General features: G+C 40.7%; 1 protein-coding gene across 14 annotated transcripts in view; it reads right to left on the reverse strand.

Moving 5' to 3' along the window:
• Positions 1 to 24,337, reverse strand: part of CFAP43 (cilia and flagella associated protein 43) — a 102,069-nt gene that overhangs the window by 71,994 nt on the left and 5,738 nt on the right. For 9 of the 14 annotated variants that reach the window (XM_063607880.1, XM_063607881.1, XM_055093357.2 and 6 more), the window contains exons 3-8: positions 23,133 to 23,229; positions 11,955 to 12,122; positions 9,698 to 9,848; positions 5,343 to 5,502; positions 3,641 to 3,711; positions 1,360 to 1,491 (exon numbers count right to left, since the gene is read on the reverse strand). In XM_063607880.1, the coding sequence (XP_063463950.1) occupies positions 1,360 to 1,491; positions 3,641 to 3,711; positions 5,343 to 5,502; positions 9,698 to 9,848; positions 11,955 to 12,122; positions 23,133 to 23,229 (779 nt within the window). The remainder of the gene's footprint in view (positions 1 to 1,359; positions 1,492 to 3,640; positions 3,712 to 5,342; positions 5,503 to 9,697; positions 9,849 to 11,954; positions 12,123 to 23,132; positions 23,230 to 24,337) is intronic. The other 5 variants (XM_055093354.2, XM_055093351.2, XM_055093360.2 and 2 more) reach the window with 2 other exon arrangements.

The following is a 24,337-nucleotide window of genomic DNA, read 5'->3' on the forward strand; positions in this document are numbered from 1 at the left end:
TCTGTCTTTGGTTTTCAACAGTTTCACTTTGGTAAGTCTAAGTGTGGATATCATTTTATGTATTCTGTTTGGGATTCACTGGACCTCTTAAATCTGTAAATTCATGTCTTTAAGCAATTCTGGGAAATCCCCAGTCAATATCTCTTTAATTATTGCCTCTGTCCCACTTTCTCCTCTCTGGACTCTAATCAAACATATGTTAGATCTTTTCACTGTATTGTTCTTATCTCTTATGTTCCCTTCTGTATTTCCTACCCTTTTGCTTTTCTAGTGTCATTCTGAATAACTTCTGATCTATCTTCGAATTCATTTATTCTCTCTTTGGCTATGTCCAACCTTTTGTCAGACATGTTCATTTAATTTTTACTTTGCTAGTGTATTTTTCTTCTTTAGAAGTTCTATTTGGGTCTTTCCTCCTTCTTTTATGATATCTTTTTCCTAGTTTCCTATTCTCCATAGATATTTTAAGTTAGTCATTTATTTATTAAAACATAAGTTAGCATAGTTTTTTTTTTTTTAAAAAAAAACTTCTGGTAATTATCAGAAACAAAAGTCTTTCCATACTTAAATTTACGTTTCTTTCAGGCAGAAAGTCATTGAATTTTGTTTGCAATTCATCTAAAATGATTGTCTAACAATATAAATATCTGCTAATCTTGATGTCTGAAGATCATTCCATTAATTAGGAATCTTCCTAGCAGTATAATTGAAGTAAATGTTTGTTTTAATCTTGCAATAATTCATTTTTCTTCTTCTCTTATAGAACACACATTTTCTTTGGAGAACAACCTATGCCCCAATCTCAGTTCTCATTTAAGTGGGTTGATTCTACCCAGCATCCAAGGCTATGCATTTGACTTAGGCCTGGCCAATCAGAGTTTAGGATTCCTATGGTGCAAGTGATTGACCCGGGGTAGACACGTGATTCAGTCAGTCCAATGAGTCTAGATTCCAAGATTTTTTTTCTAGCTGGTATCTTTCCACCAGGGACATCAAGCAGGCAGAAATATAAGCTAGAGCTACATATAACTGTTAACACCATAAGCAGAGAGTCTGCATGGAAATGGAGGCAGCAGAGAGGAAACAGAGCCAAGAGATGGAAAAAAACAAGGCTTGGTGGCATCATGGTAGCTCTTTTATTCAGATTCACTCCTTGCCCTTTCAGTTACATGCACAAAAATAAACCAATAGCTCTTTGTAATTTAGGCCTTTTAAATTGGGTATTTTTTCATTTACAACCTAGAGTCTTGACAAGTAGAGTACCACTGTGCAGCATACTCTGCTCCTCATTCCTGTCATGTAATGATGATAATAATACTATCTGAAAATCACATATCAAGAAATTACCATCCAACATACCTTGTCTGTTTGAATCAGCAACATTGTATAATTGGGAGAAAATGCCATATGTTCTACAGGTCTTTCAATCTCAAGAAAATCCTCGATCATGTAACTTCTATCTTTAATAATAAAAGAATACACAAAGCCATCCTAGAGATGAGTGAGATAAACATAGAAAATCAGTCTTAGTCAATGCATAGTATACTTGCCTCATCAGACAAGCTAAGGCTTATTGATTACTTCTACTGCTTATTTGGAATCATCATCTATGTTTGCATAGATGCACTGTCCTCTCATCTTTATTTAGACAACTTTTAACTATGTTCCCTGGTCAAGCTTCAGTTTGATCTCTTTTGTGATGCATTTTTCAATTACCTAAAATTTTACTGACCTCCCCTTTTTTTGAGTTTCTCTAGTATCCCTCTTCTTACTACATTCTTCACTGCACAGGAGGTAGGAAAAATGAAGTAGAGTTTGTGTGGCTTGTGTATAGCAGTTTCTTTCCTTCAAAGGACACTAGCCCTCCTGTATGCTCTTTAATCATTATTATGTGCATTTCTTATCTCCCTAAATGACCCAAGGGTAGGCAGTGTGCCTTTTATTCCCTTCGGATCCTCTTTTTCTGTTCCTCACACAGTAGTAGAACATGGCAAGTATCCGATAGAAACGGGTTGGTTGGTTGGCTGGTTGTGAATATATTTAGGTTAATTTTATTATTCTCAAGAGGAATTTGAGTTATTTTTACAATAGTGAAAACACTCTGAGGAAATTTATTTATCATTTTCTAGATTAGATCTGTTATAACTAAGCATGGGGACTTTAGATGGCTGGGTTCAAATGCTTGGGCCCTGGAAGGGAAAGCAGGCAAGGTGCTTTTTTTGAGCTCATCTCCATTCTCCATCACTCACCAGAGCAAATGCTATAATAATTCCTTTAAAGGGGGTTAAACAAACATCAAGGGTGGTCTTGAAGAGGACAAGAGTCATAAAAGGCACAAATGCTGACTAAATGGAGGAGGAGGAGGGGATAGTCCACTGCAAGGTTGGGGGAGCTAAGTGTAGGTGTATGTGCTCCAGATGGCTTCCTGAGGGTAAAATGTCTCTCACCCTGATGTCACTGCCTAGCTACCCTCAAGGTCCTGGAGATGTCATCTGTGGCAGTGAAATGGACTATGCTAACATCTGGGATAGTTACAACTAGACCTATGTTTTAGTGTAGGTCAGTTCCACACCTTAGCATTGTTTACATTGATTACAATGGCATGGAAAAACATGGTCTGGGCCGGGCGCAGTGGCTCATGCCTGTAATCCCAGCATTTTGGGAGGCCGAGGCTGGCGGATCATGAGGTCAGGAGATCAAGACCATCCTGCATAACACGGTGAAACCCCGTCTCTACTAAAAATACAATAATTAGCGGGGCGTGGTGGTGGGCACCTGTAGTCCCAGCTACTCGGGAGGCTGAGGCAGGAGAATGGCGTGAACCCGGGAGTTGGAGCTTGCAGTGAGCCGAGATCGCGCCACTGTACTCCAGCCTGGGAGATAGAGCGAGACTCCGTCTCAAAAAAAAAAAAAAAAAAAGAAAAGAAAAAGAAAAATATGGTCTGACCCCTTTTATTACTTACTGAGGCTGAGTTCTAATAAATGACAGCAAAGACTTTGGAGTTTGATACACCTATGTTCAAGCCCTAACTCTTCCAGTTACTTGCTAGTGAACTCTGTAAGATTAGATTCCTTGTCTGTAAAAGGAGGATGTCAATAGTTCTATTTGATAAGGTTGTTGTAAGGACCTATAAGATAATACAAGTAAAGTACTTAGCTTGGTGCCTGGCACAAAGCAAGCACCAAGTAAATGGAGGCTATTAATACTGATTCAAATATCAACAATAACATTATGATACATGTAAGTTAAATGGGCATTCACAAGAGTCTAAGCTGCAGCTTAGACAAAGGATTCCAAATTCGTGTCTGATAAGCTAATACATTAAGTATAGAAATGAGCGTGGAATTGGGTTACAGATATTAGGTATTTTTTCATTGCGGAAGGGCAATGGATTTTTAAATTCTATTTGTGTTTGTTTGCAGTAATATATGGTAGTTCATTATATCGTCCCCTCTATTTTCTATAGATTTGAAGCTATTCATAATAAATCCTTTTTAATAGTACCCAAAGAGGAAACCATTTTAATTAATAATGTGACAGATCTGACATCCTAAAATATGGCTCATAATAGTAAATGGCAACAAATGGGAATTGTGAATTTTCTTTAAACCAATTAATTTGAAAAAAAGAATACATTACAATTCCAGAAGCCAGCACGCCCTCCTTCTGATATACCAAGGTTACTGGACTGATAAAATTTCTTCTGTCTTCTGGAAAAGAAAAACAAGGTAAAGCAGGTGACGTAATTCAAAGTACAATGTAACAATGAATAATAAAAGCTACTTTTACTGATGTAAATCTTATAAGTTGTTTTTGAATTCTCTATCATCAGATCTATGTAACTAACATAGATGCTAGATTAGAGAGAGGAGCAAGGCTGGAGGGTATAGTAGGAGTAAAGGGAAGAGAGAAAGGGAGTTGGGAGGGAAGTGAAACCTCATGGCCTCAGTTTTACAGGGAAAGTGAGTCAGAGAATAGGAAAAAAGGCAGATGAGGGACAATGCAATGGGGAAAACTTGCTGGAGGGGGTGGTATTTGAGCTGGGCATTGGCAGATTCAGAGACAGTAAGTGCCAAGGGAATGGGCTAGAGGCATGTCTGTGAAATGGTGAAAATAAATGACTGGCTCAGAAAACTCATACCAGGGCATAGTTGGAAATAATATTAATGGAGTAGGTAGGATCAGATTAGGGAGAGCGTGAAATCAAGGCAGAGCAGTTCTTGAGCTGGGTGTTAAAAGTGGCCTTCAAAGAGGCAATTTGACAGAGATAAGCTGCATAGTTTGGGTCAGATGTAGATTAAGGTCAGTGAAGTCCATCCTAAGGTTGTTACAGAAATCAAGGTGTGAAATAGTAAGAGCAATTGAAATAGAGAGTGCTTTGGACAGGTTTGAGGAGCTTGTCTTGGCAAGGCCCCCTCCTCCCAGGGTCTACATCTACTGCTCAATGAGTGGACAGTGGCTCCTGTGGCCCAGGCCCAACCATGGCCACAGCTGATAGGGTCAGGAATAGACACTATATCTAGGGCAGAATAGATCAGGTTATCTTTCAAATTCTAGCTGAGCAATATGGCAGGGTGTGGTGGCTCCTGCCTGTAATCCCAGCACTTTGGGAGGCCAAGGCAGGCAGATCACTTGAGGTCAGGAGTTCAAGATCAGCCGGGCCAACATGACGAAACCCCATCTCTACTAAAAATACAAAAATTAGCCAGGCGTGGTAGTGTGTGCCTATAATTCCAGGTACTTGGGAGGCTGAGACACGAGATCGCTTGAACCCAGGAGGCGGAGGTTGCAGTGAGCCAAGATTGCACCACTGCATCCTAGCCTGGGTGACAGAATGAGACTCTGTCTAAAAAAAAAACAAAAAAACAACACCTCTAACCGAGCAATAGAAAGGTAATTTTCCAGATGGCTTTTGGGCTTAACAGATGATCAGCCTGGAGAAAAGGGTTGGGGTGGGGGCAGGAAAGGGTATGATTAGCAGACTAAGCAGAATGGGCATATGTATAGAAAAGGATACAGCACAGTAGCCAAGAACTTGGACTCTGAGGTATTATTGCCTGGGTTCAGGTGTCAGCTCCACAGTTTACGTGGACTGGGCCATGTTTCCTAACATATCTCTTCTGTATCGTGGAGATTAAGGTGTCTCTCCTCATAATGTTGTTCTGAGGATTACATGAAATATGCATATAAAGTGATGGTAGAATGCCAACAGCACAGTAACAGCCAGAGGATTAAGAAGAAGGAGGATTCAAAGATGTCTCCAAGAAAGAGAAAAATAGCGAAAACCAAAAAAACCAACACCCATGGCTATACAGGAATATGAAGTAGGACAGTTTCTTACCCAATGGCGATTCCTCTTCTATCTTATTAAGTACAGTCACTTGCAAGGTGTCTCCATTAATCATTAAAAGATGACCCTCTTCACAGCCAATGTACAAGTCACTTGTTGGAGTCCAGCAATGCATAGTCGGGTGAAGCAAAGGATATAGATCATCTTTCGGCTTCAGGGAGAGAATAAAACCTTGTGTTAAGAAAACAATCACGGCTAAAAGCCTGAGAAATACTCACCAGAACAACTGACAAAAAGGAACCATACTTAACCCCATAGACGCAGAAAACATAGGAACATTGAGCATTCATCATAATAATTTTTTTTAAGGACAGACTGACTTTAATTTGTTATTTGTACCTTTCATGCCCTCATAGCCTTAGATAATTAGAAAATAAATAGTTGGGTAACAATCTGGTCACCCAGTGGATCAAGAAAAAGGCAAACCACCTTTCCCACTCCAAAAAATTAAACTGCTGCTGAATAGTGACACTTCTGTGGTGTCTGATTGAGATTTGACTCATAAGGAAGAGAGTTATTCACCGTTATCACCATTATTGAAAAGTTTCCTGAGTTTTTTTTTATGACATCTAACCTTAAACTATAAATCACAAAGACAGACTTAACTGGAATGACAATAGGATCAAAATCTTAAACGAAACAACAACAACAAAACACCATGTCTCTCATTTGCACAATACCAGTGAATCTGTGTGTATAAAACAAAATGTGAAGATTAAAATTTGAAATTTTCTGGCCTTGGTATGTTAAACTAGTATTGTATGTGGCTTTTTTTTCTTTAAGACAAACCTGGGCTTGTCTTCCTATTACTTTTTCATCAATTAATATATTTGATGACATTTAAAAATGAATGTGAGTATATGGATTATGTAAGCAGAAACAATAGTTTATAATTCTGAGATATTTAAAAATAAAGGGTACCAGTAGTGTTTAGAAATGTTTGTTGATAATATCATCTCCTTTTTCAGTCCTCTAGAATCAGAAATCATTTTGATCACATGATGACAAAACATGAAAAATTGCAGTCCAATTTAATCCTGCTTTAGAAAATGTAAAAATCCATATATATTTCAAAATATTTGAGTTTCTAAAAGAGATTCCTATTTAGCAACATCTGTTTGAAAAAATTAAAAAGGTAGATGGAAAAAAGAAATCAGACACTTGAGATAAAGTTCATGATCTTGGATCCAATTTCTGCCCAGATAACATCTGCCTTTGATTTCCCCCATGCTACGACTTAAAACTGGATACATTTCTAATGCCCTAAATAAGTTGTGTAATGTGACTCAGGGCTATTTAAAGGCCTGTAATGTACCCTTCTGGCATTAGCTATGAATAGATAATGGGATTATTTGATGTTTGTAATTTTTTAAAAGTCCACAACTTATCCATTTTTAAGACCTTATACAGATCGAGTCATTATTGATTCCCTTGCCATTGGTACCCAGGTCACAAGAAATGACATTGAAGGAGGGAATAGAATCAAGACATTTGAGATCTATTTTTGGTTATGCTTTCACTCATTGTACAGACATTAATTAATGTTTTAAACATTTTCCTCACTTTATTTTGCTACAAAATGAAAAAGTAAACTACTGGGAAAATGTCTAACTTAAATACAAAATATATGGCTTTATTAATAATCCATGAATGATTTAGGGTTGTCAAACTATAATATTACATTTCTGCTTTCAGAAAAATTTAAAATACACTGAGTGCACAAGTCCTAGGAAATAAAGATGTCTGCCCAGACAATATATCCACATAGCAAAACTGCAGGCGTACCCCTTAAATTTATACAAATAAAAAAGGTTTTAAAATAAAGATGTCTATTATGAGCATTTTAAAATAATAACTCCACATTTGAGTATTTAAAGAAGGCATTTCATAGCATTTCTCAAATGACAAGGACAATTGCCTGAATTTTAAATGTTTTATGCAGAGTTCGTTATGTTTGTACAAAATGTGAAATATAAGGGCTCCTACACATATTTTCTGCCCAGAAAAACCCAATTTGAGAGAGTAGAAATTTAGGGGCTCTGGCACCAAATACTAAACATAGAAAAATTTGAGTTGCAAACCTTGATGGCTGATCTCTTTGTTCTTCCTTTGCTGCCCCACTGTGGCTGAATGCAGTTATATCTCCAAGGCTGAGACCTGTGCTATAAAAGGAACTACAGTATCCACAGGGGATGGGTTCCAGGACCCCCCACTGATACCAAAATCTGTGGATGCTCCAGTTCCTTACATAAAATGGCATAGTATTTCCATATAACCTACATACATCCCCCTGTAAATTTTTTCTTTATTTTTAATTATTTTATTTTATTTTTTCTCCCATATACTTTTAAGTCATCTCTAGGTTACTTATAATACCTAATACAATGTAAATGTTTTATAAATAGTTCTTATACTATATTGTTTAGGAAATAACGAGAAGAAATAAAAGTGTGTATATATTCAGTACAGATGCAACCATACAACTTTTTTCTGAATATTTTTGATCTGCAGTGGGTTGAATACACAGAAGTGGAACCCACGAATGCAGGAGATTGACTATAATCTCTTTCCATAATTTAAAAAGGTGAATCATTGACATTCATTAGAGGAAATATTAAGGGCATGTAACCCTTTCTCTTGCTTGCCACAGAGATTTTTGAATGAACTAATCTTCACACTGAATTATTTTTATTTTAGTTTATTTTAGTTTAGCTTAGTTAAGTTTTTGAGATGGAGTCTCGCTGTCACCCAGGCTGGAGTGCAATGGTGCAATCTTGGCTCACTGCAACCTCCGCCTCCCGGCTTCAAGTGATTCTCCCACCTCAGCCTCCCGAGTAGCTGGGATTGCAGGCATCTGCCATCATGCCCAGCTAATTTTTAACACAAGGGTAAAGCATAGCAGGTTCAAGAGGGCCAAAAAAGTGGAGCTTCTCCCTTCATCCCAAAGGTCTTGCAGGTGCTGCCCTCTGTTCCCTGCCTGTCTCTTGAATAGCACCCCACACCTCACTTCCACTTCATTTATCATGCTCCAGCCATATGCATCTTTTCTCAGTTCCTTACACATACCAAGTTCTCTTTTTCCCTTAGGGCCTTGCACATGCAGGTCCTTCCACGTGAAACACTCTTTTTTTTTTTTTTTTTTTTTTTTTGAGACGGAGTCTCGCTCTGTCGCCCAGGCTGGACTGCAGTGGCGTGATCTCGACTCACTGCAAGTTCTGCCTCCCGGGTTCTCACCATTCTCCTGCCTCAGCCTCCCAAGTAGCTGGGATTACAGGCGTTCGCCACCATGCCCGGCTAATTTTTTTGTATTTTTAGTAGAGACGGGGTTTCACTGTGTTAACCAGGATGGTCTCGATCTCCTGACCTCGTGATCCACCCGTCTCGGCCTCCCAAAGGAAACACTCTTTATCCTGCTTGTAACATGAGTAATGCCTCCTTGTCCTTCAAATCTTAGCTTAAGTGTCATCTCCCCAGAGGCCTTCCTTAACCAGCCCATCCCATCCTTGCTGCCCTGTCTCCATTTATTCTGTTGTAATAATTACCACATTTTGTAATGATTCAATATATCATTGCAAAATGTGGTAATTATTACAAAAGAACAATACTCTTTACTTTTGTTGTTGTAGTTCTGTCTCCCTGACAAGAATGTAAGCTCCATGAGAATTACATGGAGCCTGCTTGGCCACCATGCGAATCCCATTGCTTAAAACAGTGTCTGCTCCATAGAAGAAACTTGATAAATCTCTGTTGAATGAGTAAATGAATGAATGAATGGGTGTGTAACACCTGGCAAACTCCCTTTTGAAACTTTCTTCTGCTGTTTCCTACGGCCTTGTTCCTCCCTCCCGGGTTTGCTCCTACTTCTGTGACTGTGCCTTCTCAGAATTCCTTTCGCCCCTGAGTTCAGCAGTCAGCTGGCTCTGGCTCTCTTCCCTTGCACCCTTTCTCTCTTTGCTCATCACATCCCCTCAGTGCTCCCACTGTCCTATCTGTGAGAATGACACTGACAGTCCCACCTCTCCTCCCTAACACTAGGTCCACTTTCCCAACTTCTGCCCAGCATCTCCACCTAGGTGTCTTCCCTGCACCCCAAACTGAGTATGCCCAAAATGGAAATCACACCTGGGCCCCCTGTCTCTGTTAGCAATGCCGTCATCATCCCAGTCATCCAAACTCAAAACTCCAGAGTCTTCATCTCTCACAGTCTCTGTGGCTAATCTATATTAAAAACCAAGATGATCCTCTGTATCCTGCATTTCTCATGGGATGGTTATGCCAATCAAATGAGATCAGGCTTCCTAGACCTCAACCCATTAGGCAAACAGGAAGAGGTGCCAGGTGATTACCCGGAAAGTCTCTGCCTCTTCGCCTACCAGCCCGGCAATGGCTGACAGTGGCAGCACGGGTCCATAGATGAGATCTTTCGGCAACGACTGGGGGAAAACGACATCTGTTTCATTAAAAAATGACCCATCTTCTAGAGGTAATTTCACCGACCTGTAGACAAAAGAGGCATCAGAACAATGAGATGAACAGAAACTTCCTATTGATGCAACCACTGCATATCAGTTTAAGTGAGGTGGGGAGGTATTATAACTTGCAAAAATCAAATAAGAAGATAAAAGCCAAATGATAGATTTAAAAATATATAACAGGTTGTAAAAAGACAAGTTACACAGTTTTAAATTAAGTACTGAGGGATTATAAAAATTTTTGAAAGTTAATATCTAAAGCAGGAGTTGTAAATTTGAATACTGGATGAGGGTCGGGCAGGTGATATGTGACTGGTGAGGATAGTGGAAAATGGGAAAATATTTGTCCTTCCTCAAGGTGGCAGGGACCACTCAGTTCAAGCCAAGAGGGTTGTTGACATGTGAGAATTTTGATTCCAAAATTTCAAGAGAATACTATAACCTGGATATTTATGAGAAATCTCTTAAACTTTAAATGTTGGCAACTAATTCAAATGAAAAACACTGTAGACTAAAATAAATATATATTTAAACATATATTCAGGCTGTATTCAGCTACTTTTATAATCTCTGATATTGAGTTCATTTTCAAATTTATCATATATCTACTTTTAATTTATAATATGGTTATAAAGGTTAATTTAGGGAATTTGTGGTTTCATGCATTAAATTCAAAACTTCCTTGCCTAGATTTTATAAATGATAAACAATTTTGAAAAGCAATCACATAAAAACAGCACCTACTACTCAAATGTAAGGCTGAAGTGTGTTTGAATCCTGCTTGCTTTGTGAACTAGGACAATCCACTCGTTTTATCTCCCATTTTATTTGCTTACAGAAAAGTCACAACTCAGTATTCAGAACTTGAGTAGAACGTTTGAGGGAGGCAAAGGGAGAAAAGGGTGTGATAAATTACTTGCCTGCCCTCACAAGGATCTGATAGAGATATCACCCACTTTTATTAAAAGGTGCAGTGTTGTCAACTCTCACTAGAGACAGATTTGGCTATTCAATGGGTTACTGTGAAAAAGAAGTTGAGACATAAAGAGCACTGAGCAGAAAGGCTTCTCTTAAGGCTCTCCATTTCAAAAGCTTTATTTACTAGCTTTAGATTCTCTTAAGGTGATTTATCAAAATTGCAGTTTCAAGGGAATACTTTTGAGATCTCTTAAAAATCAAGAGATCCAACATCTCTTCAACTTTGACTTCACGGAGTACACTGAAAATGGTCAGCTCAGTAGCACCTTGAGTCTCCGAGCTCTTTCTCAACAAAAGCACCCATTATCACCACGGCATTTGTCACAGAATTTCTCTTTGACCCAGTTCTATTTAAACAGGTAACTCCATGGCTCCACTATACACAACTACCCTTTTGCTTGCGGATAATGTGTCTGAATGTATAATCTGCATATTTTTTTTTTTAGATGGAATCTTGCTCTGTCCCCAGGCTGGAGTGTAGTGGCACGATCTCGGCTCACTGCAACCTCCACCTCTCGGGTTCAAGTGATTCTCCTGTCTCAGCCTCCCGAGTAGCTGGGACTACAAGCATGCGCCACCATGCCCGGCTAATTTTTTGTATTTTTAGTAGAGACGGGGTTTCGCCGTGTTAGCCAGGATGGTCTCGATCTCCTGACCTCGTGATCCGCCCGCCTCGGCCTCCCAGATTGCTGGGACTACAGGCGTGAGCCACTGCACTCGGCCAATCTGCATACTTTCTATATCTAACCATTTCTTATTTTTGAAATTCCAGTAGGGCATCCGAGTAATAGCAAAAGTCTTAACTCTCCTTTTTATACAACAGGCATGTTTTAAAATAGTAAGGACAAATAAAATTTTAGAAAATTAGATCATGTTGGAAAAAGCTCTCAGAGAACTTAATATTTTAAATAAATTAATTGGGAAACAAGTCATAGAGAATTCTTTTGAAATGCAAACAACCACTCCAAGGTAATCACGCATGTAGAAAGATGTTATAACAAGATAAGCTGAACGTATGTGTGTGTGTGTGTGTGTGTGTGTATGCATATATATGTATGTATAAAGCCACTTAATTCATCACATTGACCCAATCACATTACACGAATGCAAACAAAGACCACCATGTTGCTACTGTTGTAACAAAGGCTCCTACCTTGCTCTGAAACAATGCTCCTGGTTACTTCTTTCAATGGTCCACACGCTCACTGTACTTGGACTTGATAAGCACAGCTGGCGCCAGTTCATGGGGTTAAAAGACATTTGGTTCACATCCATTCCAGGCTGTGATTTCCTACACAAAATGATACTCGATTCCCAGTTCCTTAGAGAAAAATAGCATTTGATGAAAAAAAGTTCATTTGAATTTCATGTATTTAGAACATTTATCTATTTTTTAATTTACATAAATTGGGATATAATTTATGATACAATTTATATAATCAATGACCTTAATGTCAAATTTATAAATAATTATGCTTATCATTGTATTGTATCCTAAGAAAGCAAAAAAACTATGTTTTAAAAACACTATACTGTCATATGCTATACCAAGGCTATTTTATCTTCTTTAATAATTTTGCAATTTAACACAGCCAAACCTAGAAAATGAAATATATCATCACATTTGCTACAAAACAAGTGTAAGTGCCTGAATCTGTAAGTACTACATGTGAGTACTCCATATGGATCTGGGGGTACTGTTCTCATCGATGCCAATTGATCATTTATTGAGTTTTTAAAATTAAAGTGGTGCCAGGCGCAGTGGCTCACGCCTGTAATCCCAGCACTTTGGGAGGCCAAAGCGGGTGGATCACGAGGTCAGGAGTTCAAGACCAGTCTGGCCAATATGGTGAAACCTGTCTCTACTAAAAATACAAAAATTAGCTGGGTATGGTGGCACACGCCTGTAATCCCAGCTACTTGGGAGGCTGAGGCAGGAGCATCGCTTGAACCTGGGAGGCGGAGGTTGCAGTGAGCCAAGATTGTGCCACTGCACTCCAGCCTGGGCAACAGAGCAAGACTCCATCTCAAAAATAAATAAATAAATAAATAAATAAATAAAGTGGTGTATTTTAAAATGGATTTATTCATTTACCCATTTAAGAGAATATCCTGAACTCCTACCATGAACAAAGTCCCTTGCTAGATGAAGGAAAAGAAAAAAATTAAATGTGAGCTATGCCCTCAAATGAGGGGCCAGAACTCCATTCAGAGTTGTGATTAGGAAACTGGAGCTAACATTGATTGAGCTTAGCTTGTCTTTCACTCCCTCCTGCCCTCATCCTTCATTCCCTATCACAAATGCCCTGCCCATCACATCAACCACACTCTTGCTGGAATCTCTGGTTCCCTTGATCCTTTGACTTTTTGCATCAGGTACCTGGCAAAGACCGTCATCCCTGGATGGAGACAACTGAAAGCCTGGGCTGCTAGAGACATGGGAACAAAGACTACAGGACTGTGCATGGCAGTGACACCATAAACTTGTGGTTGCCACCCCCCACCAGACCCTCAATAGGATCTCCAGTCCTGCTAATGTTTCTCTGGCCAGTTCTCTCTCTCTCATTCTCTAAAATGCGCATTTAAAATATTCTCCCCTCTCCTGAAACCTCTAGCCCCTCTACTCCCTTCTCAATCTCAGTAAATGGCTTTGATTCCCATGAATAAAATAGAGGCCATCAGCTGAGAATTCTTGCTCTCAAGTATAACTACCCATTTGGGTCTGCATGGTTCTCTCCGCCTCCTCTCCCCTTACAATGGAAGGTGTGTCCTTCCTCCTACCTAAGGCCAATTCCACCACCTGTGCTCTGGGTCCCACAGTCTTGCCTTCTTAGGGACATTGGTTTACTCAGGATAACTGCATCTTCCAACTCTCCCTCTCGCCTGACTTCTTCCTGCCAACACACAAGTGCTCATCCATACCATCCTCAAAAGAAGCCTTCCCTCAGTCTTACCTTTCTATGTCTCTCCCCTCTCCTCAGAGTCAAACTTTTTGAGCAAGTTGTTCTAAAGTCACCGCCATGGCTTCCTCAGCTACACTCTCCTCATCCCAGGATATCTGCATCCTGTCACCACCATTCCATTGACATAGCTATATCCACAGATACCTGCCTTCATCCTAAATCCAAAAGGCACTTCTCAGTCATTGCCTAACTTTACCTCTGCAGAACTGGGCACTGTTCACCACAACCACCTTCTGGAATCACTCTTAGACTCTCTGTCACACACCTCTTATGGGACACCACAGATCCTCTCAATTGTGTCTGGGCCCTTGACCCCGTCTTCTGCCTCGCTGACTCAGTGGCTGTCCAACTGTGTGTGCACTTTGACTAACTTCATGTAGGCACACCCCACCTGTGCCTCGCCTCACACCCACTTCACACGCCCAGTGGCTTCACTGGGACTTCACTGGGGCTCCTGGGGACAATCACGACAAACCTGAAAGTGTGAAGGAATTACCACCCTGTGCAGTGAAGCTTCAATCGATGGGATACAGGAGTTGGTGGATAAATTCTCATCTCCTCCTCTCCCCTTCCCCACCCACAGTCTGTCACTGCCTGAGGACTGTCCTGATTCACAGCAGTTCATAGAACCTCTCAGAAGACCACCTTTGAGATAGAGTAACCAGTTGCACTCGGTACCAAGTGCTGGCCAGCAAGGTAATACGCCCTCATACTGGCTCTCCTGCCCTGGGATCACACACCCTGCTAAAGATGGGATGCATGAGCTCTTGCCTCAGCCTCTGCTTTCCAAGGAACCCAGGCTGAGGCACATTCTGGAACCCTCCCTGCCTAGTGTCCTTCCTCCTTTCATAGCTACTCCTATGAGTCTCCTAGGTGGGTCCCTTCCATTGATATTCCTCAAGGTTCCACCCTAGGCTCTTCTTGAGGTGTTCTTACTTATATTTCACACTTTGGCTATCCATTGACTTAATTATTCCCAAATGTTTATCTCCAGCCCTCTCTCCTGAGCACCAGTCCTGGATATCTGTGGCAAGGGCATGTGTCCCTCAGCATTTATTCTCCATTTCTCCCTCTGAGTAACAGAACCCTCTGAATATTAGCCAGGCACATATGGCCACTCACAATGAGGACCTAATATTACCTAGCCACCCTTGAAGCTGGCTGTGGCTTATGGCCGAGCCAGTCAATGAATGTTAGTGGCAGTCATGTGTGCACCTTCCAAGCCTTGCATTTTCTTTCTTTCTTTCTTTTTCTTTTCTTTTCTTTCTTTCTTTCTTTTTGAAATATCATTACTTTAGTGTTCCAGGCATTTTAAATATTCATACAATTTCCTTATTTCAGCAGTCATTTCCTCTCCAGTATAGATTTTGTGTCCAGGATCAGAGCCATGTACATCACTGAATTTTCTCTACAGCACTCGCATGCTACATAGGACCCACTCCGGCACCCATGTCTTTGCTAGTAGAGCCTCTCACCACACCCGCAAGAGGGCTGGACCTTCCGTTGCTTGACATAGCCTCCACTGCGAATGAAAACACACTTTGTAGCTTCGATCCCGGTACATTTCCAGCACTCCCAGGTGTTCCATGTATGTGGCAATCATCCTGCAGAGCTAGTGATACATCAGGTCAGCAGGTACCTATGCCAGCACCTGCTCCACTATATCATACAGATGCTGAGGCACTTAAGTGTTCTGGGTAAAATGGAGTTCATAATTGCCATAGGAGTTGAGTGTGGAGGAAGGGGACTTTCTCTCAATAATTAATACCCTTAATACAAATTTAGCAGATTTATAATTTCAGGTCTGTTTACATTTGTTGTCAAAGCTTCATAAATTATTTACATAAATGAAAGCATGTTCGAGTTTCTAAATGCCGCTATGACAAGCAAACAGAGAAACTGCTTAGACAACACTTGCTTGCGCCATAAATACATATGGCAACATCTGGTCATTCTTAAAGAAATGCTTGTGTTTCCAAGGCCGGGCACAGTGGCTCACGCCTGTAATCCCAGCACTTTGGGAGGCTGAGGCGGGTGGATCATGAGGTCAGGAGATTGAGACCATCCTGGCTAACACGGTGAAACCCCGTCTCTACTAAAAATACAAAAAATTAGCTGGGCGTGGTGGCGGGTGCCTGTAGTCCCAGCTACTCGGGAGGCTGAGGCAGGAGAATGGCGTGAACCCGGGAGGCGGAGGTTGCAGTGAGCCGAGATCGCACCACTGCACTCCAGCTTGGGTGACAGAGTGAGACTCTGTCTCAAAAAAAAAAAAAAAAAAAAAAAAGGAAAAAAAAAAAGAAATGCTTGTGTTTCCAAAAAGAATTTTTTTTCAAGTCATAAGCCTTATGCAATTCTTCCAAGGTAATAATGTGTTTGTCCTTCCTTCTCAAGCAGTGGTTCAAGGCATCTCAAGGCACATTGCTCTCTGAGGTTCTGATTTAACTGGCCGAGGGGAGAGGGGAAGAGTGGGCACTAACATTTTTTAAAAGCTTCACAAGTCATTCCAGCATGTAGTCAGTGTTGAGAACCTTGGTACTAAAGGCTCTTGCATCTTCCTACTGTCACTTGTCCTCACCAAAAGCCCTTGAGGTAGTCCCTGGGTCAGGCAATGATCTCTTTCATGCAAGCCCTGCATTTCAACAGAAGGTTTGTGCCCTTCCCCTCATCCTTTTCCCTCCCCATTGGCTCCCAAAATACACCGGTGGTTTAGGGTTCCTCTGCTGTTCCTAGGGTGTTGCCCTCATCTCTACTATTTAACCCATTATAGACCAGAGATGAGAGAAACACCCTAGGAACAGCCGAGCAGCATGACAGCGGGAGACTGGACGCTGACCCCGAGGAGCCACCACACCATCCACAGCTGCTCGTGCCCAGACAACTGCATGTGAGAGAAGGAAACACGTGTTGGTGATTTGGGTTTCTGTGACCACAAATGAACCTAAGTCCTAACTGATATATCAGCTGCCAACTAGACATCTCCGTTTGTTCATCTCAAGCACTCTCAGTTCAGTTTGTCTCCCAGCTCATCTTCCCCCATTGCCTCCCCTAAATTCCCTGCCCCCAAGCCCTCAATATCTCTCTGAATAGCATCAGAGTGTCCCTAAGTTGCCCAAGTCACACGCAACTCTGGATATAACCCTAGACCCCTCCCTCTTCCTCAGCACGACACCCAACATTTAGTCAGTTACAAGTCTCATGATGCTACCTCCTAAACACCTCCCAAATAGTTTCACTTCCCTCCATCCCTACTCCCACCCTAGTCCATGACACAGTCATCTCTCACCTGGACCACCACAGCCTCCTAATTGATGTTCATGCCTTGTTTCCTTCCAATATACCTTCCACAGTACGAAAGTATTGGAGATACTTTCATTGGAAATAATTGGCTGAAAGGAATCTTCTTAAATGCAGATATAATTGTGTCACATCCCTGCTTAAAACCCTTTAGTAGCTCCCCACTGCCTTTAGGATAAAGAATTTGTCCATTAGCATAGCTTATATGGATTGTGAGTATCCTTCCCAGTATGCCTAGGAGAAACCCAGTTTAGGCTAAAGTGCCCTGCATTCATCAGCAACACCCTCTTTCACTCTCAAAAGCATCCTGATTTGGATGATAAACCACATGGTCACCTACATATAGGGCTGCTCATAAGCTCACCTCTGACTGTCCCTCCAAGCTTGCCTCTCTCATGGCAAATCTCTTGTTCCTGTTATTATGACCTTTTCATTGAAACCTGCTGTGCTTTTTCTACTTCATGGCCTTTGCACATGCCATTCCTCTGCCTAGGATGTTCTTTCTTCTCGTCACAAGGCTGATTCCTGTTCATCCTTTAGGTATTGCTATGGGTTGAACTGTGCCTCCCCCAAATTCCTATGTTAATATCCTAACCCCCAGCACCTCAGAATGTGACCTTATTTGGAAATATGGTCTTTACAGAGGGTAATCAAGTTAAAATGAAGTCATTAGGATGGGCCCTAATCCAATAAGTCTGGTGTTCTTATATAAAGGGAACATTTGGAGACAGACACACACAGGGAGAATGCCATGTGAAAATAAAAGCAGAGATCTGGGTGATGTGTCTGTAAGCCAAGGACTGCCAGCAAACAAGTGAGCAGAAGTTGGTGAGAGGCGCGGGGGCAGATTCTCTCTCACAGCCCTCAGAAGGAACCAACCCTGCTGAGACCTTGATCTCAGAATTCTAGTCTCCAGAACTGGGAGGCAATATATGCATGCTGTTTAAGCCACCCAGTCTGTGGTACTTTGCTATGGCAGGCCTAGCTAATTAATAGAAGTATCTGTTTAAACATTACCTCTCCTTCCAGGAAGCCTTCCCTGACCATTCCCCTCCACCATCAGACTATGTGAGATGCCCCTACTACAGGTTCCCATTGTGCCTTAGATCAATGAAAGCTATAAAAGAGCTTAGAAACCAAATGAGTTTAAAGCCCACTCAGCAACTCACCAACTATATAAGTTTAGGCAAGTAGCTATAAGAACAACAACAAAAAAAAGAAACTTGGAAAAAAGAAAAATTGTGTTGGTTTGATTTCTCATATCATGCTGGGAAGCATTTTCCAGCAAGCCTCCTCGAACAAAAACCAGACTTTGTACCTTGCTTTGCCCCATATCTGACACTCCTGGGGAATGTAACTTTGTTGTCATAATACATACTAACAGCCTCGATGTGATAAAGGCAGGCATGCTTTTACAGGTTAAACTCTAGAACATGTTCAATGCTATGATTGTATGCCCTGGTAGAACAGTTAAGTTTAAGGTCCTAAGGTTTTAGAGACCTCTGGAAAGATAATCATTCATATATCTAACCTAGAAATTTTATGTAACCACTACTTTTTCTAACTCTATGTGAGTGAGCATGTGTATCTGTGTGTGTGTGTGTGTGTGTTTGAGACGGAGTCTCGCTCTGTCACCCAGGCTGGAGTGCAGTGGCATGACCTTGGCTCACTGCAACCTCTGCTTCCCAGGTTCAAGTGATTCTCCTGCCTCAGCCTCCTGAGTAGCTGGGATTACAGGCACCCACCACCACTCTGGCTAATTTTTGTATTTTTAGTAGAGATGGGGTTTCGCCATGTTGGCCAGGCTGGTCTCGAACTCCTGACCTCAGGTGATCCGCCCACCTTGGCCTCCCAAAGTGTTAGGATTACAGGCGTGAGCCACCATGCCCAGCTGTGTGTGTGTTCTTTTAAGCACTCAGGAATTGCTATGGTCTGTTTGTGTGCTGCCTCCCCCCACCAAATTTATATGTTGAAATCCTAACCCCAATGGTGATGGTATTGTGGTATTGGGACTTTTGGGGAATGATCAGGTCAAGGGTGCAGAGCCCCCATGGTTGAGATAAGTGTCCTTATAAAAGAGAGCTAGCTCATCCCTTCTACCATGTGAGGACATGGTGGAAATTATCATCCATGAATCAGGAAGCAGGCCCTCACCAGAAACTGAAGCTGCTGGCACCTTGATCTTGGACTTTCTAGCCTTCAGAATTGTGAGAAACATATTTCTGTTGTTTATAAGCCACCCAGTCTATGGGATTTTGTGACAGCTTACTAAGACAGGGACCAGCTTCTTTTGTTTTCCTGCTGGTTCCATTATTAAGGAGTTATATGAAACCATCTTACATCTTATAATCTGTTTGAAAATTCTCCTTTAACATCCCATCTCTCTGAAGTTTCAGTCTCTTTCTTTAAAATGAGGACCATCATAGATGTCTCATGGGGGTTGTTGCAGGGGGGAGGCAGGGATTAAATGCACTAACCCATGGGAAATCTCAGTGAATGCCTCTCTGATGAAACTGCTGGTGGTGGTATTGCTGGTGTATAGCACATTGTCTTTGCTTATGAACCCCAGATGTCCCAGACCCCACCAGCCTGGGACTATAACCATGAGACCATTCCCCACCTACTTTAGATTCTTTTTCAGAATTGTTATTTTTAATTACACAAATAATATATGAATCCATTCTGCTCTTTTAAAACATTAGAACATAAAGGTAAAGTCTTCTTAGATCAATTTACTTCCAGGAGTCAAATCATGGTACTTGGGCTCCTCCTGGTCTGACTTCCAGAAGTTTCACCTCTTTTGAACTTTTACTAAATTATTTCTGGGAGTCCCCAGGGTCCACGGACTAACTGCTGTCACCAAGTGAGTTGCATCCTCCTCCCTGTTCATCTTCTAGCTCCCTCGTGTTTAGGCCCACTGCTGGCAAAGCTACTTGGTGAAGAGGACTATTGGGCCTCATCACAGGATTAAATCCCACTCACATTTCTATGCAGCACCCGAGGGTGCCATCGGGGTTGCTCCCAAAGCTTCTCATCTTGGGTTTCCAGAGCAGAGGCTGGAGGAGTGTCTGTCTCCCAGCTCTGTTCATACTCATTCTTGGGCCCCAGGGCACCTCTGCTGCCGCAGAGCCTCACTGAGAATCTCCTCATGAGAGAGCAGTGTCTGGTCCTCTGCACAGCCTCTACCCTGTCCTCCCCTGCCCTCCTCACTCCTGCCCCCTTGTCTCTCCCCTCTGACTCAAATTTCCTAAATAGAAGTGCGCATGAATATTAAGACATGCAAACAAATCTAGGGGAAGGGTTGGGACCGGGAGGAGATACTACCTACCCATAGTCTCAGTCTCACCTCAGCTTATCAAAAATGCCCTCTACAGAAGGCTCAGATATACCTAAAATGTACCTGAGATACATTTTATATCCAGCAGGAAGCAGGAGATACAAATTTATTGAATGAATTAAATCCAGTGAGCAAACTCAAATGCTTATAGGGGCCAGGAAGTTAATGTAAATGAATGAAATGTACTGAGTATAAACACCTCTAGGATGGGGGTTGGCAAGCTCTTTCTATAAAGGACCAGACAGTTAATCTTTTTAGCTTTGCAGACCATATATGGGCTCTATTACAACTCAAGTCTGCCATCATAGAGCAAAAGCAGCCATAGATAATATATAAGCAAATAAACATGTTCCAACAAAACTTTACAAAAACAGGTGGTGGGCCAGATTTGGCCTATGGGCCATCGTTTACCAACCCCTGCTCAAGGTGGTGGGCATGTAGAATGAGCACCCACTTACTAGCCCAACCAGACTGTGACCATGTGGGAATACAGGTCCAGGGTTGCCTGTGTTTGAGAAACGTTATACAGATAACTTTTTCTCTAAATTTTTCCAATTTTAAAAATATTTTATGGCCAAAACAAAATACACTGGTGGCCCAGAATTAGCCTAACAATCATCATTTTTGAAACTCTGACTTAAATAAACATAATGTAATAGACACTATTAGGTATGATGCATACTTTTAGTCAATGAATTATTAGAAAAACCATATTTAGGAGACATTGATGTACCCATTTTACAGAGGAAGAAACTAAGGCTCAGCCTTTCTAAGATCACACAGCTAGTAATTTGTGGAGCCAGGATTCAGGTCTAAGTCTGTTACACTAACATATTTGTGCTCATTCCACTTCACTGCTTTTTTAATATTTACAGATTGTTCTTAGTAAGGACAATTGGAGCCTTCTGCTTTTGGAACTATCAGAATTTATGCACTTGTCATCTCTCCCCAGCTGCTTCCTATCCTGTGTATCCAGAGCTGTGAGATAATACATTTCTGTTATTCGAGACACTCAGTTTGTGATACTTTGTTACAGAAGCCCTAGCAAGCTAATACAGTACATCCATCAACAGGTGAATAAAGTATGGTATATCCATACCATGGAATAGAAAGGAATGACTACTGACACATACATGCAGCAACATAAGATAATTTCAAAATAATTACGTTGCATGAAAGAAGCCCGACAAAAGAATATACACTGTGTCACTCCCTGTATATGAACTACCAGAAAATGCAAACAAGAGTGACAGAAACTACATTACTGACAAAGGCTAATGAAGAAGCTCTGAAGGAACACAAGGAAACTTTTGGGGTGATGGATGAATTTATTTATTTATTTACAGATGGAGTCTTGCTCTGTCACCAAGGCTGGAGTGCAGTGGCGCAATCTCAGCTCAGTGCAAGCTCCGCCTCCCAGGTTCACACCATTCTCCTGCCTCAGCCTCCCGAGTAGCTGAGACTACAGGTACCTGCCACCATGCCCAGCTAATTTTTTGTATTTTTAGTAGAGATGGGATTTCACCGTGTTAGCCAGGATGGTCTCGATCTCCTGACCTCGTGATTTGCCCACCTCAGCCTCCCAAAATGCTGGGATTACAGGTGTGAGCCACGGCGCCTGGCCGATGGATGTATTTATTATCTTGATTACGGTGATGTGTTTATACATAAATCAAAACTTATCAAAGTATTTACCTTATATATGAACAGTTCATTATCTGTTAGTTATACCTCAATAAAGCTGTTTTAAAAAAATTTTAGGGCGGTGGCTCATGCCTGTAATCCCAGCACTTTGGGAGGCTAAGGTGGGCGGATCACCTGAGGTCAGGAGTTCAAGACCAGCCTGGCCAAAATGGTGAAACCCCGTCTCTACAAAAATACAAAAAATTAGCTGGTCATGATGGCGGGTACATGTAACCCCAGCTACTTGGGAGGCTGAGGCAGGAGAATTGCTTGAACCTGGGAGGTGGAGGTTGCAGTGAGCTGAGATCGTGCCACTGCACTCCAGCCTGGGGGACAGAGTGAGACTCCATCTCAAAAAAAAAAAAAAAAAATTTACATAAACTAAATGTGGCTCCCTGAATCTAGGTACTTACATTTTTGTATAAGAAATGTTAGTATGTTATCCTTTAATCATTTCTGGAATATTTTGTACTTCCCCTTAATAAGAAAAATATCCTCTTGAAGGGGCTTATATCATGGATAGAAAAGGGAGTATAGCCTTAAAGTTGGCCACGTGAAATGATCCAGGAAAGACCAGAAATGTGTCTTAACCACAGGATTTCCCATACAGTGGGCAAAAGTGGTATAATGTTCCACTCTCTGAACATATAATTGTTCTAATGTCTCTAACAACAATTACTTTAAACTGAACTCTAATATAGAGACCATCTCAATTTCAATATTTGCAGGAAACATACGAACAACTCCAAGATGCTATTTGTTTTTTTTAAGTGAAACTTTATGTATTTATAAATATATTCTCTATCTGAGAATACATAAAGCATGTTAATGAAAGAGAATGACAATAACTAATTTAGTTCTTATATAGTTTTTGCTCTGACTGCCAAATTTTATGCCTAAACATAGCAACTGTATTAAAACTTGTGATTGGCATTTTTTCCTTCTATATTTCCTTGTTTCAGATTTTTCATGTCTATTTCCTTCGATAAAATCCAGAAGAGTAAGAGGAAAATGTAACCCAGTAAAAGGAATTCCACAGGATGCTGAAACTTACCAAAGGGCCAGTTCAAATTCTGGGAGAGAGGAGTAACTAGCCAGGTAGGTGCCACAGTAACTGAATGAAAGTAAAGTGTAGTCCAGGAGAATGTTGCCTAAAATATAAAATCCATTATCAGGATTTGATTATGTTAAGACCATGTTCAGTTAACTATGGTCTTACAGTTTATTTTCCTTTGCTAATGATTTTCACGTAATTCAAAAGCATTTAACTATTAGAATAAGAAAGATCCTGGCTAATTTCTAAGACCATGAACAGAAAGCTTAGAGCAAAGCTAAGATCCATTTGTAAAATATATTAAAGTGAATTAAGACCATTAGGTTACTGTCTCTAGACTTCAATGCAGAACTGAGCATACCGCACCATGTAAGTCCCAGCATGGTCTGAAATGACCCAAAAATAATCTCATAAATATATGAGACATTGTAATTAGAATAGTTATTCAGACATCTTTAAATATCTTGGGAAGTTGTAATAATTCTAGCTTACTTCCTTATTTCTATTATCTTAGGCCATATCTGGCTCTTAGCTTAATATCTGCCAGCTTTTGGAACAGCTATAAAAAGTGACATACTCCTTTGTACCTATAGTTGACAAAAAGCAACATGAATTCCAAAGTCTTAGCAACAACATGTTTTAAAATGCGTATCATGGGGAGGCCAAAACAAGAAGCGCCTGTCTCTGCTTCCCAGTACAGAGTGGTCTGATTTTCCCTCTTCTTCATCTGCTGTTCTTCAGTGGGGTTCCACAGGTGCAAGCTTTGCCCTCATCTCAGTCTGTCTTTGTATGTTTGTGTCTCTATTGCTTGTTCTGTGGATTTTTAATAGCTGTTTTCTGCTTTTTTTCTCATTCTCATTTTAATTGACCATAATATAATCCTAAAATTTTGCTTTTGTCATTTATTGAATATATTTAGCATAGTCTAATCAACAAAGAAAAAATGTATTTATTGAGCATTCACTACAAAAACTAGTTTTTCTGTAGGCAGAGATCTTAATGATTTTTAAATGCTTGCTAAACAGACGTTTCCCCCCACAATTGAAGATGACCAACTTTAGATATTCTTTAAATCTTAGAAAATATGGTATTTGAAGAAAATGCCAAAAAAAAAGAGAGAAAAATATACCCTCTATAATCCTACTACCAAACTTGGTAAATTTCTTTCTAGTCTTTTCTTCTGTGTTTACTTGAAAAAATACATA

The sequence above is a fragment of the Pan paniscus genome, chromosome 8 (genome assembly GCF_029289425.2).
Source record: "Pan paniscus chromosome 8, NHGRI_mPanPan1-v2.0_pri, whole genome shotgun sequence".
NCBI lineage: Eukaryota > Metazoa > Chordata > Mammalia > Primates > Hominidae > Pan > Pan paniscus.